This window comes from Ictidomys tridecemlineatus, chromosome 16 (genome assembly GCF_052094955.1).
Source record: "Ictidomys tridecemlineatus isolate mIctTri1 chromosome 16, mIctTri1.hap1, whole genome shotgun sequence".
Classification (NCBI taxonomy): domain Eukaryota; kingdom Metazoa; phylum Chordata; class Mammalia; order Rodentia; family Sciuridae; genus Ictidomys; species Ictidomys tridecemlineatus.
Window position 1 is genome coordinate 36,500,108 of NC_135492.1, and position 14,089 is coordinate 36,514,196.

Sequence of the window (14,089 nt, forward strand, 5' to 3'; positions counted from 1 at the left end):
GTTCCTAGGTGTGACCCCTGGGCCACGGGCATCAGCGGGGAACTTGCTAGAGAATTAAGGCACCTGGACTCCACTCCGGGGTGGGGTCTCGCCCCCCTGTTTAACAAGCCCCCCATGTGGCCCCGTGCCCTGCGGTTCCCAAGGCCCCGGTGTGGGACAACACTGTGTCCCCCCTTGCGTCTGCAGGAGGGCAGTGCAGGTGGCCCTCCGCCAGGGTTCTTGGGCTTTGGGGACCCCTTCCAGTGTGAGTTGGGCGGTGGCTCGTCCTTGCCTTAGCTGGACGCTGGGACCAATGGCCGTGTTTTCTGTGGGCGGTCACTCTGTAGCGCCAGCCCCGCTAACCCGGCCCAGAGCCCTGGGACCATGGAGTGTCACAGAGCCCCCTGAGTCTGCCCATGGAGACGCCACCTCCCTGCCCTGGGCCAGGGGCTCAGAGAGGCCGCAGGGCAAGTTCAAGGTGGGGACTGGGGCTTCAGGTCGCGCTGCGGAGCCGTGTCCCCAGAGGTGATTGGGGGCCAGGACTGGGCACTAGGGGGACTCTGATAAGGCGGGTCTTGTGGCGGCAGGTGCCACCTGTCCCTTTCCCGGCTGCCTGTACTGGTCTTTCCAGGGCTGGGGAGCCCCAGGACAGCAGCTGGGGCACCCCACGATGGCGGAGGGGGTCGGAGCGGGAGGTCCTGCGGGGCCTGGGTAGAAAGGATCCGAGGACCGAAGTCCACGTGCGCCAGGCTGCTCCGTCCTCGGTCACCAAAAGGCCTGGCCAGACCCACTGCGGGGAGGAGAGCTTACCTGGAGTCTGGTTTCAGAGGTTCAGTTTGTGGTCGGCGGACTCCACAGCCCTGGGCCTCGGGTGACGCGGGACATCATGGCAGAAGGGGGTGGAGGGGGACAGCAGCTCAGGACATGGCCCCCAGGAGGTGAAGAGAGCCCTGCTCCCCAGGAGCAAAACACAGACCTCAGAGGCGCCTTCCTGGTGGCCTCCTTTCCCAGCCTCGCCCCAGCCTGGCCTCCTTCCCCAGCCTCCCCCCAGCCTGGCCTCCTTCCCCAGCCTCCCCCCAGCCTGCAGCTGTTCCTGGCTCATCCCCAGATGAACCCACTGGCGGGGCCCCACCTCTGGTCACGGAACCCAGTCACGTCTCAGCCTTCCTGCACCATCTCACACCTGGGCCACTGGGGGCACCCATTCCTGGGGACAGAGACTCTCCAAGGAAGGTGGACCCACATCGGTGGCCGCAGCTCTGGGGCTCTGAGGACCTGGGCTCTAGGAACCACCCACCCAGGCGCCTGGCTCTGCCTCTGAGTCCCTGGTGCGGACGCGGGGTCCGGGCTTGGAGCCAAGTCCGCCCGGAAGTGGCACCTCAGACCTTGGCCGTGGTGCCCCCGAGCACAGGAGGCTTCTGGGGGGTGACCCCTGGCTCCCCTGTGGGCAGGGCTCCCGGCCAGGGCTCCTCAGGGAACTGGCCCCAGAGCAGGCACTGGGGGAGCAAGGTCACTGCCTCCCCAACTCCCAGCCTCGCCCCAGGGCCTCCCTACAGCTGGGACTCCGCCTCCTGGAGCTCAAGGCCCGTGGATGATGATGACCATGATGATAATTTGGTCCCAGGGATGGAACCCAGGGGCCCTTAACCCCTGAGCCCCGTCCCCAGCCCTTTTTATTATTCACTTAGAGACAGGGTCTCGCTGAGTTGCTTAGGGCCTCACTAAATTGCTGAGGCTGGCCTCCACCTTGGGATCCTCCTGCCTCAGCCTCCAGAGCCACCAGGATGACGGGTGTGCACCACTGCATGTGGCCTCTGACCCTCGTTTCTGTCACCCCGGTGCTTGCTCTGAAGCCATGTGGACTCTTGGTGACCTTCTTGACTCAGTCAACCTGTCATTTTCTGTCTTGGAAACACTGCTCCTGACTCCTGCCCTGGCGCCTCCTCCCACCACGGGGCCAGGCGCTGCCCTTGGGGAGGTCCTTCTTGGTGCTGCGACGGGTCTGCAGGGTGCAGAGTCCCCTCGAATCCTGGGGCTCCCTAGTTTCTGGTAGAACAGTCTGAATGGGCCTGTTTCTTTCAGGATCTACCACCCCATAAGGTGGCTGTGGAGGTCAGAGTTCAGACACTGTTTGCAAAGCTTTTAGCACATGACCCCAATAATATCAGATTTTTTGTTCTTGTACTGAGGATTGAACCCAGGGGCACGTTACCACTGAGCCACATCCCCGACCTTTTATTATTATTACTATTATTTTGAGACAGGGTCTTGCTGAGTGGCTAAGGCTGGCCTCCAACTTGCGATCCTCCTGCCTCAGCCTCCGGATCAGCTGGGTATACAGGCGTGTGCCACCGTGCCCAGCTCAGAGACCCTTTCTGAGTAAGATCCTGCCCAGAAGGGGCCAAGTCAACTGAGTCCTCTGTCCCCTACCATCTCCCTCTATCTCCCCTTAAGCCACTGGCACATGGAGGTCTGAGCAATTGTTCCTTTTTTGAAATGAAGATGGCATCTTAGAATCCTCGGGCAGCCCTTGGGTATTAGAGATGTCATTGAAATCCCCGGCCTCTGGCATCTTCTTTGTGACAGGTGATGGTTAGAGACAAAATCGAATCCCAGTGGCCCGGGAGGCTGAGGCAGGAGGATCGCGAGTGGAGGCCAGCCTCAGCACCTTAGCGAGGCCCTGAGCCACTCAGTGAGACCCTGTCTCTAAATGAAAAATAAAAAGGGCTGCGCGGTGGCTGAGGGGTCAAGCACCCCAGGGCTGCCCTTGGCCTCTCCTAACGTCCGGCCTTTGTGTCCGCACAGGAGTGTCCCTGGGTTCCCGTGCCGCCGGGACCGATGAGCCTGGCCCCGAGGGCCTCCCGTCCACCTCTCTGCTGGACCTGCTGCTGCCCACCGGCCTGGAGCCTCTGGACGGGGAGGAGCCCAGTGAGTCCATGGGCCTGGGAGCTGGCCTGGGGGCCCCCGGCTCGGGCTTCCCCAGCGACGAGAGCGAGGAGTCGCGGATCCTGCAGCCGCCTCAGTACTTCTGGGAGGAGGAGGACCTCAACGCCTCCAGCCTGGACCTGGGGCCCACCGCAGGTAGCGCTTCCCGTCCCGTGGGGCGGCCGCAAGGGCAGGGGCGGGCCCTGCCAGCATCCCCTGTGACCCCCACGAGGTTCACCGCACTGGGGTCCACGGGACACCAAAGGCAAGTCCCCGGGAGTCTGTGCTTCTTTAATTCTAACCACTCTTTATTTAGTGAGGCCCTATTCTGTGTTCCCCACTTTTTTTTCTGGTACCAGGGATTGAACCCAGGGGGTGCTTAACCCCTGACCCCCATCCCCAGCCCTGTTTTGGATTTTATTTAGAGACAGGGTCCCACTGAGTTGCTCAGGGCCTTGCTAAGTTGCTGAGGCTGGCCTCCACCTTGTGATCCTCCTGCCTCAGCCTCCCAGGCTGCTGGGATGCTGCACCACTGCGCCCAGCCAACTACTTTCATTTGCCTTATGGTAATATCTGACACACTTATCTTTTCAGCTTGACAGTGTCTTTCTTTCTGGATGTTTCTAAACATTTTTGCCTGTGTTTCTTTGCTTTACGACTAGTCTTTGCGTCCCTGAAACATGCACTCCCCCCTTCCTTCTCTAATCTACCGTAATGTATCATGGTGCATGGTGGAAGCTGGGATCTCCCTGCCCTCTCCCACTGAGACCTGTCGCCACGTGGACCCCGTGTGGAAGGTCATGAAGCAGGTTCCCTCCCGGGTCTGGGAGTCCGGGTCGGAGAGGCCGCTGCGCCTCGTCCTTCCTCCTGAGGCCGCAGGGGGGCGCTCGGGAGCCCCGCTGCCTCCTGGTCCGCTGACCTCCGTGGGCTGCCCCAGGTCTCCCGAGGACAATCACTGTCGCCCCTTGAACCTGAGCCATGTCGCCATCGGGGGGCCTCCCCGTGGCGGGCCTGTTCCTCATCTCAGGTCTGCACACTCCTCCACGCCAGCCCCATGCGACCCTGTAGGAAAACTGACGGAGCCCCCCTTTTATAAATTATGTTTTTGGTCCCAGGATGGAACCCAGGGGTGCTGAACCCGAGCCCCGTCCCCAGCCCTTTTTCTATTTTATTTAGAGACAGGGTCTCGCTGAGTTGCTCAGGGCCTTGCTAAGGGGCTGAGGCTGGCCTCCACCTAGCGATCCTCCTGCCTCAGCCTCCTGAGCTCCAGGATGACAGGCGTGGGCCCCTGCGCCCTGCTTGGCACATCATTTGGAAGTGAATTTTTCTTTTTTTAAATGTCAGAGCAGATCTACAAAACCCGTAAAAGCAGGCGTGATGAGTATCTCCGTTGTAGCTAAGGACACTGGGTGACAGAGATTTTAAAGTGCCACTGGATCACACAGAGGCAGAGCGAAGTCCCAAGCCTGAGGTTTCCGCTTCAAGGTTGGCTGGCTTCAGTCCTCCTCTTCTGTAGCGAAGTCTGGAGACACCAGAGCATCAGGACGGCCGTCTACCAGACCTGGAGACGCTCTGGGTACAGCAGACCCTCTTTGGACTGTGTCTGTGAGGGATGGTCCCCAGCTCTGGGCCATCGCACCCTTACTGTGAGGATCACCAAGAGCGATGGGCAGATACCTGTAGAGCCAAGTGACAGGAGCACCCAAGGAATCCCTTTTACCCACACACTGGAATTTTTATTTTAAGCTAATACACAGCAGATAAAAAAATTAAATGCAGCCAGGCATGGGGTGGTGCACCCCTGTGACCCCAGCAGCTCAGGAGGCTGAGGCAGGAGGATCGCAAATTGGAGGCCAGCCTCAGCCCCTTAGCGAGACCCTGAGCTACTCAGCGAGACCCTGTCTCTAAATAAAATAGAAAAAGGGGCTGGGGACGGGGCTCAGGGGTGAAGCACCCCTGGGTTCCATCCCTGGGACCAAAAGAAAAAAGTGCAAATAAAAGAAAATAAATTTACCCATAATCCCATCACCCAAGTCATGAATGCTGCCTGTTGGCGACTCTCTCAGGGTTTCTGTCCCTGGTGGGAAACGGGTCTATAAAATAGTCCCTTAGATACGAGGGCTGCCGTGTGCACTTCTTGGAGATTCTCCTACATCCTCCCCCCAAGCCGGCAAACACACCTCTCCAGCCCCAGAATTGTCACAGAAGTATCCAGGCCAACAGGGACTTGTCGTCTTGTCCCTTCTTGCAGCGCGGAGGCTGGGCTGTGCCTTGGGGCACAAGGGAAACTCTATTTTCTGAATGTCTGATTTTTTTTTTCTTTTTTGGTACCAGGATTGAACCCAGGGGTCCTCAACCCCTAAGCCCCGTCCCCAGCCATTTTTACATTTCACTGAGAGACAGGGCCTCGCTGAGCTGCTGAGGCTGGCCTCCACCTGGCGATCCTCCTGCCTCGGCCTCCTGAGCTGCTGGGATCACAGGCGTGGGCCACCCCTCCTGACTTGCCCTCTGTTTTTTCATTTATATTTTTCTTTTCTCTTTTGGGCGGCGCTGGGCATGGAACCCAGGGCCTCTCGCATGCCAGGCAGGCGCTGTGCCACCCAGTTAGTCCTCCACCCTTGATCTGCATTTCTTGGATGCCGACCGAGGTTGGCCATTAAAAAGTAGTTTTAATCCTACCAAAGAGATCTTCCCGTGCTCCTCCGTTGCTCACAAATCTCCTTTGACTTTTGAGTGCTTCTGCATTATCGCTTGCTTGAATAGCACTGGCCTGAGACTCACACTCAGGGGACAATTTTCAGCGATTTGACATTAACCTAAAAGGACGTTTAAAGTGACCATCCAAGGACTCCGGCCCCCAGATGCCTGTTTAAATGCCCGACTTGAACGGAGGAGTTGGTTCATTAATATTTCAGCTGGTGCCGAAGGTCATCTGTGAGAGGGTGGCCAATCTGGAGGCCGGAAGCCCCTCTGCATCCCGCCTCGCCAGCACAGGGCATGACTCTCATCCCAGCCATCTGGAGGCCGAGGCAGGAGGATCGCAGGTTGGAGGCCAGCCTCAGCAGCTGGAGGCAGGCTGTGGCTGGAGGAAGTGGGTCCCTGGAGGCAGCACCTTTGGGGTACATATTTGTCTTCTTTTTATCAGTGCATCACAATAGTGGGACTCTCTGTTCCATGTCCAGGACGATTCTGGCCTTTTCTTCTTATGGTGACACGAACTGAACCAAGGGACACTTTGCCACCAGCCCACGTCCTTAGCTCTTTCATTTTGTGTTTTGAGACAGGGTCTTGCTAAATGGCTGAGGCTGGCCTCCAACTTGCGATCCTCCTGCCTCAGCCTCCCAGCCGCAGAGCTCGTGAATGCTGTCACCTACATTGCTGTCCCAGGGACCTTCAGACATGAGATCTCACAGTGTGACGGACCCTTCCTTCCTCCTCCTCCCTCCCTTTGTGTCAGTCCGTGTGGCTGGCTGGCTGTCTGTCTGTCTCTCCCCCAGTGCTAAGGATGGATCCTATGGCCTTCCACAGGCCTGGCCACCACTCTACCCCTGAGCCCCGTCCCCAGCCCTTGTTCTATTTTATTTAGAGACAGGGCCTCACTGAGTTGCTCAGAGCCTTGCTAAGTGGCTGAGGCTGGCCTCCACCTTGTGATCCTCCTGCCTCAGCCTCCCAAGTCACAGGGATGACAGGTGTGCGCCACAGCACCCAGCTATGCACTGAATTTTATTTTTGAATCGATCTATTATAAAGTTCTGACTTATATTGAAGTAAAGAATTTTTATTCTTTTGTGTATTTGTTTTATGGGTATAATTTCATATTGAATCTGAAAATATTAAGATGTTTTCCTTTTTTCTTTCTTTTTTTTGGTACCAGAGATTGGACTCAGGGGTACTTAACCACTGAGCCACGTCTGCATACCTTTTTTATATTTTATTTAGAGTCAGGAAATCACTTAGCTGCTTGGGAGGCTGAGGCAGGAGGATCCCAAGGTGGAGGCCAGCCTCAGCAGCTTAGCAAGGCCCCGAGCAACTCAGTGAGGCCCTGTCTCTAAATAAAATGGAAAAAGGGCTGGGGACAAACCCGCCCTCCTCCCCACAGCCTCATTGCCCACTGTCGCCCCACGTGACCAAGACTGCCGTGTCCCTGTCCCTGTAGGCGGGTGATAACTCTCTCCTGTCGCTCAGTGCTGCCCGGTGGGTCCCAGTAGGTCCATGTTGGAAGAAGCCAACGCACTTTCCCTGTCTCTAGACTACGTCTTCCCGGACTTGACGGACAAGTCGGGTCCCCTGGAGGACGCCGACCAGCCCCAGGACCTGCTGGGCCTGCCCTCGTCCTTGCCCAAGATGAACCTGGTGGAGCCTCCCTGGCACATGCCCTTGGAGGAGGAGGAGGAGGAGGAAGAGGAGGAGGAAGAGGAGGAGGAGGAGAGGGAGAAGGAGCAGGAGGAGGAGGAGGAGGAGCAGCTGCTTCCTGTGACGGGACCCCAGGCGGAGGCCACCACGCAGGCGCCAGACTCTCCTCCCAGGGGCAGCAGCAGCCGGGCTCCGGGGGCCACCAGCCCCCGGCAGGAGGACTCTGGGGACCAGGCGTCCTCGGGCGTGGACGCGGAGAACAGTGCGGAGCCCAGCCTGTCGCCGCCCTCTGTCACCCCCAGCACGGTGACCCTGGGGGACCAGGACTTGCCCAGCCGGGAGGACACGGCCACCACGCTGCCAGCGGCAGGACTCGGGCTACAGTTCCAGGTCCCTCAAGGACACCGTGAAGAGGCCACTGTGGGGGCCCCCGACTTGGCTGGCCGGCCAGGGGACCTGCCACCTCTGGCTCCGTCCCCTGCAACCAGAGCCCCAGGCGAGGGTCACCTCAACCCCAGGACCTCGGCCTCTTTCCCAGCAGCCCCCCGAGACTCGGGGCCGACCCCTTCCCCTGCCACCCCGGGGCCAGACACACTCAGCCAGCAGCCGCAGGGGGGCCCCGCGGCCGGAGCGCCCTCCAGGACCCCCTGGGACTCCACACAGGTGAGGGGCGCACACAGGCGGACCTGCCCCCCAGAGCCCCAGGGAAGCCGGGGACGCCACCACCCCTCACGGCCCAGCCTGGGGCATCTGCCACCCTCAAGGGCAAAGACCTTGCTTGGTGGCCTCCTGGTTCCACTGTTCAGGAGGCTGCTGCTGCGCCCGTGGCCTCTGCTGTTGCTCCTCGGAGAAGCGCAGCAGGGAGCTGGCCTCCGCCCCTCCACCCCCGGCCCCCAACACACACCCACAGTTTCCAGAAGGAAAGGAAGGGGCCAGTTTTGGGGAGGGGGTACCAGGGATTGAACCTAGGGCCCTGGACCCCTGAGCCGTGTCCCCAGCCCTGTTTTGCATTTAATTTAGAGACAGGGTCTCCCTGAGTGGCTTAGAGCCTCACTTTGGCTGAGGCTGGCCTCTAACTGTGATCCTCCTGCCTCAGCCTCCTGAGGCACTGGGATGACAGCGTGCGTCACTGCGCCCAGCAGGGGTCTGTTGTAGGCAGCTTTTTTGCTACTGTGACTTAAGATGCCACTAGCACCACTGCAGAGGGGGACAGTGGATGTGGGGCTCAGGATGTCCACAGAGGGCGGCTCCACTCCTGGCCGAGGGGAGGCAGGACATCATGGAGGAAGAGTGTGGAGAGGGAGCAGCTCCCATGGGGACCAGGAGCAGGGACTCCACTCTCCAAGCCACAGCCCCAGGGCCACCTCCTCCCCACACCCCACCAGGGGCCACCAGGGGACCCCAGGGAGCCATTCCCTGCCAGACTCAGGCCCTCGCACCCCTCACTCCTCCTCTGGACCTCCCTGCATCGTCCCCACAGGGGCTCTGGGGACATGTCACGGCCACACCAGGATAGGGTCTGCCTGTGACCCACGGACCCGGCTACCTGCCCCCAGTCTCTGAACAGGGCCCCGCAGCCCGGCCCCAGGGACAGTCCCCCTTTTCTCTGAGGTGCCCTCAGCGTGGTCCCTGAAGCCACCTGGGTTTGTGGCTCCTGGGCAGGACCGGTGGCCTGTCACCTGGTAGAGGCGCCCGTCCCACCTGGCGTCTCCCGGCCCCCCACAGGGTGTCAGGCCTCTGTCCCCCGGGACCCCTCCTTACCGCGGCCACCCTCTTTCCGTGTCCTGGTCCAGGTCATCTGCAAGGACTGGAGCAACCTGGCCGCGAAGAACTACATCATCCTCAACATGAGCGAGAACGTGGACTGTGTGAGTGCGGCCAGCGCATGCGCAGGTGGGGCGGGTCCCGGGACCAGCCTGACCCCGGGACCGTCGGCCCCGCCAACGTTACGAACCCCCAAACAAGGACACAACAGACTGGGAGGGAGGAGGGAAGGACACAGGATGCGTTTTGCATTTGAAGTTTTCTAAGGGGTCTTTCATTTTCTCCCTTTTTTAAAAAATATCAGGGATTGAATTTAGGGACCTTCCACCCCTAAGCCCCGTTCCCAGCCCCTTTTTCTATTTTATTGAGAGACAGGGTCTCGCTGAGTGGCTCAGGGCCTGGCTAAGTGGCTGAGGCTGGCCTCCACCTGGCGATCCTCCTGCCTCAGCCTCCCGAGTCACTGGGATCACCAGCTGCTGCACCCTAAGGCTTCCTTACCGTTGGCTCTGGGCACCCATATTGAGAACGGGGTTGTCCCACTCTTGAAAGGCAGCACTTCTGTCACCTTTGGTGGCTTAGAGACGAGGGCTGGCCGGGGCTCCCTTCGGGTGGCTGGGGGAGTGGCTCTGGCTGGCCTGTCCGTGGCATGGCACCCAAGGGCGAGCTGAGCGGCCGAGGCGGGTGGCCGACTTTAGAGGCTGGGAACGTGGGCGTGGCTACTTTGCACGTCCAGGAAGAAGAGGAGCTGGAGGGCCTAGTGGCCCTGGGACCAAAGGAGGGTCTCTTCCCCCATGTGACTTGGTGGTCTGTGCGCCAAGAGGCCTCCAGGCCCAGCCTGGTCCCCTGCCACCAGGTTCCTCCTTAGGACCAGACCCCTGTTTTCCTTTCACATGGCGTGACCGTGCCTGGGCCTGGTCAAGGACACGGACAGGTGTGCAGAGCGCCCGGTGGGCAGAAGTCCCACCTCCAGCACCTGCGCCCTGTCCCCAGATCCAGGGGCCACTGGACACCAGCATAAGAGCACGCGGTGGCTCTTTTCATTACCACCGCAGGCCACATCTCTGGTGGCAGAGGGGACACGGGCCACCTCTCCCCAGATCCTGGGGGCCACCTCGCTGCTGTGGTGGGCAGGCAACGAGCCCTGTCACCGTTCCTCCAGCGGCTGTACTGATGTGCGTCCTTACTGTCCCCAACCCTCTCTGTTCCCCATGCCAGACCCCACTGTGCTCTGACCCCAGGCACGAGGAGCCTGTCCCCTGTTCTCCCAGCTCCACTGGGGACTTCCTCACCTAGAGCGGCCAGAGCAGCAGGGACAGCGTCCTCCTGTCCCACCCCGCAGCCCGGCTCCCAGGTGGTCCCCAGAGCTGGTCAGAGGGGCCCGAGGGTCCTTCTCAGCCTCTGGCCCCGGAGCGCAGGGTGACACGGGTCTGTCCCCCCCTGAGCCGGGCCTCTGACCTTGCAGGAAGTGTTTCGGCGACACCGAGGGCTCCAGCTGGTGGCCCTGGTGGAGGAGGTGCTGCCCCGCCACCGCAGCGGCCGCCACGGGGACTGGCACATCTCCCTGAGCAAGCCCAGCGAGAAGGAGCAGCACCTGCTCATGGCGCTGGTGGGCGAGCAGGGTGAGGACGGCGGGCGGCCGGGGCCCTGGGTCCCCAGGTCCCCAGGACAGCACACCCCCCGGTCGCAGGCCCCAGGCCACCGATACGCTTGGGTTTGGGGGCAGAGGTGGAGGGCGCAGGGGCAGGGCACCAGGAAACGCGTTCCAGCCCAGATGGGGACGCCACAGTGTGGCGGGAAGGAGGGGCAGGACGGGCTGCAGAGGTGACGTCCGGCCACACCTGTTACCTGGTCACCCACGGGGTCAGCTGGACGGACAGGGAGCCCAGGACGCAGAGAGGGCGCGCCCCTCTCCGCAGGCGCTGGTGGTGCGCGCTTGCGCCTGTGCGCCCGAGGATCTGGGTGTCATCAGAGCCCGAAAGTGGGGCTGAAGGGACCCAGGCCAGTGGTCCCAGAGGGGGTCTAGGTCTAGGGACCCCCAGAGGGGCCGCAGGGGCCAGGCCGTGCTGATGGGGGCCTTTCTCCTCCCAGGGGTGGTGCCCACCCAAGATGTGCTCTCCATGCTGGGTGACATCCGCAGGAGCCTGGAGGAGGTAAGGGCTCAGGGACTTGGATCCCGTCTGTCCTTCGAGCTCTGGGGACACGCAGGCTTCCCTGAGGGGCCCCACGGCCATGGGTCAAGGGTCCAGGAAGCCCACACAGACCGGGCTCTGGGCAGGGCGAGGCCTCGTGTGCCTGGGGCCCTTCCCAGCCAGGCCCCGGGAAGGGGGAGTCAGGGAAGGGCCTGGAGAAGAGGGGTCGGGGTAAACAGGAAACAGCAGGACCCCGTAGCACCTGGAGGAGAGAGCGGGACGGGTTCTAGAAACCTCAAGAATGTTCTGGAAGCCTGGGTATGCCCGGGAGCCACCAGCCCAGTCCCTCCCAATGGCCAGCCGCCATTGCTCCTCCCGCTGGGGACCTGGGGCGCCAGACATGGACTGCCATCTTGGGTGCTGAATGCCTGGGGAGACCTGGGCAGAAGGACAGACGGCAGCCTCTCCCCAGCTGCTGGACCAGCCCGGGGAAGCCGAGGTCCCCAGTCTCCTTACCCACCTCCCTGAAGGACAGGACGCTGCGTTCCTCACCCCCCTCTCGTTCCTCACCCCCCTCTCGGGGAACCCACTGACGTGTTGTCAGTCCCCTTCATTCTTGAGCTCTGTAATATGTGACAGTAGATACGAACTTGTGACCCTGGGCCACATCCTTATCTGTCACATGCAAGGGGACCCTGTTTCCGTGCTGGTGTTTTATCTTGGTAAACACAGTGCTGCTCACGCGGGGCCAGACCTGGGTGCTCCCCCACCCCAGGCTGTCAGGACCAAACAGGGCACCCTCTGGGTGATACCCTCCATAGGCAAGTGACCTCACACCCAGAGAAGGGAGGTCACTTGCCTATGGAGATCTTCCCCAGTTCTGCAATCCTGGGCTCGGGGACACTGTGGTGGGGACGGTAGAGGCCTGGCCTTGGCCTCCTGCACCTGCCTCCCTCCCCCTGGGTACTCTGTCCTCACGGGTCCCTGATGCCGCTGGACTGCGCCCCATGACATGCCAGGTCTCTGCAAGGATGTAAGCACACAAGCTGAGCAAGGACACTGGCAGGTGGTTCTAGCAAGACAAACTGACCCTTGTTAACCACAAGTCCCCAAAACGTGCAGCTGGGTCACAGAAATGGCAAGAACTAAAATCCCGGGGCACCCAGGCCTGCCACACGGCCACCTGGCATCCCTGCCCTCGGGGCTCAGCAGCCTCTTGGCAGAGAGGACAGGCCTGGGACAGACCACTGGCTGGGTGCTTGTCACCATGTCATCGGTGACACTCCAGCAGGAACTACCCAGCACTGTCCCAGGGACGTGAAGCTGGCTGGCCCATAAGGACCAGAACATACCAGAATCCCCGCCCCCCTCGCGCCTGCTGCAAGGTGGGAGCCTGTAGCCCCCAGTCCCCACCGAGCACAGGTGCCTGTCCCCAGCCCAGTCCCAAGCTCCAGCAGCCCCCCCTCCCAGGTCCTGAGCCGCGGACCCCGGCCCCTCCCCCCCCAGATTGGCATTCAGAACTACTCCACGACAAGCAGCTGCCAGGCGCGGGCCACCCAGGTGCGCAGTGACTACGGGACGCTCTTTGTGGTGCTGGTGATCATCGGGGTCATCTGCTTCGTCATCATCGTGCTGGGCCTGCTCTACAACTGCTGGCAGCGCCGGCTGCCCAAGCTCAAGCACGTGGTGAGCCCAGGGACAGGGACAGGGACGGGGCTGGGCCCGGGAGGGAGCCGGTGGAGAGGGACCAGACGCAGTGCCCGCGCCTGCAGACATGGCGTGGTGGTGGCCGAGTGTCCCGGGTGCACAGGGCTGAGGACCACACGGGCACTGCGGGAGGGGGATGTGTCCTCATCCTTGGGGTCCCTCCTGGGCCCCAGCTCCTCTTCCCCGAAGCGCGCCCAGCGCTGCGCATGCGCCCAGCGGAGGTTTCCCCAGAGCCAGGCCCGGGTCCAGGCCCACCGAAGCGCGCCTTTTGACTTTGACTTGCAAAGGATGTTGGAAGGGATCGCACGACCCCAGGGAGGCGACAGGGTGTCCTAGTGCGAAGGATCATTCAGGAGCTCAGCGTGCCACCAGAAAAGTGGGAGCAGGCCAGCTTCGGGGGGTCCCCCGGTCGGGTCTTACTGAACCCCGGGGCTGTTCGGCGGGCGGGCCCGGGAGCCGAGCCCGCGCCCAGCGCCCTCTCCCACCGCTGCAGTCGCACGGCGAGGAGCTGCGCTTCGTAGAGAACGGCTGCCACGACAACCCCACGCTGGACGTGGCCAGCGACAGCCAGTCGGAGATGCAGGAGAAGCAGCCGAGCCTCAACGGCGGCGGCGCCATCAACGGCCCGGGGAGCTGGAGCGCGCTCATGGGGGGCAAGCGGGACCCCGAGGACTCGGACGTGTTCGAGGAGGACACGCACCTGTGAGCGCGGGCCTGCGAGCCGGGCCGGGGGCCGCGCCGGGATCGAGCAGCGCCGCCCCGAAGCCGACCGCCGCGGAGCCCGCACGCGCCCGCGCCCCCTCCCCGGACCGCGACCCTCGGCCAGGCCCTCGACGCGGGGCTGCTCCCCGCTTCCCCCGACTCCACACCGCGACCTCGGCACAGCGCCCCCTCTCCCGGCCCCGCGAACCCCGGCCCGCGGGCGGCGGGCGGCGCTCTGAGCGCTCCGCCCGGGACTTCATTAAACCCGCCCGGGGGCTGCCGGGCCGCCAGTCCGCTGCTCGCCTGTTCTTACTTCCGGGAGGCGTGGCCTGGGGGCGTGTTCGGGGGCGGGGCGAGGCCGGGCGTCACTGTTGATTGGGGAAGAGAGGCGGAGCCTGGGCGCTGCAGGGCGGGGCCGGACGTCGTTGTTGGCGGGGAAAGAGGCGGGGCCTGCGCCGCTGCAGGGCGGAGCCAGGCGTCTCTGTGGGGCGGGGCGAGGGGAGAGACCGGGCGTCGCTGTAGGGCGGGGC

At 62.2% G+C, this 14,089-nt stretch overlaps 1 protein-coding gene and 1 long non-coding RNA gene across 2 annotated transcripts; one reads left to right on the forward strand and one right to left on the reverse strand.

The window, feature by feature from the left end:
- Positions 1 to 1,592: 1,592 nt before the first annotated feature.
- Positions 1,593 to 10,488, reverse strand: LOC144371537 (uncharacterized). The gene is made up of 2 exons (XR_013431491.1): positions 9,019 to 10,488; positions 1,593 to 3,977 (listed from the first exon to the last, which is right to left on the reverse strand). It is a non-coding gene; the product is annotated as an uncharacterized LOC144371537 (long non-coding RNA).
- On the forward strand, positions 2,916 to 13,852 carry Podxl2 (podocalyxin like 2). The gene is made up of 7 exons (XM_078033895.1): positions 2,916 to 3,060; positions 7,154 to 7,920; positions 9,051 to 9,125; positions 10,484 to 10,640; positions 11,110 to 11,171; positions 12,657 to 12,836; positions 13,351 to 13,852. Exons 1-7 carry the CDS (start codon positions 2,916 to 2,918, stop codon positions 13,561 to 13,563), a joined length of 1,599 nt encoding a protein of 532 aa, XP_077890021.1. The 3' UTR covers positions 13,564 to 13,852.
- Positions 13,853 to 14,089: the final 237 nt, after the last annotated feature.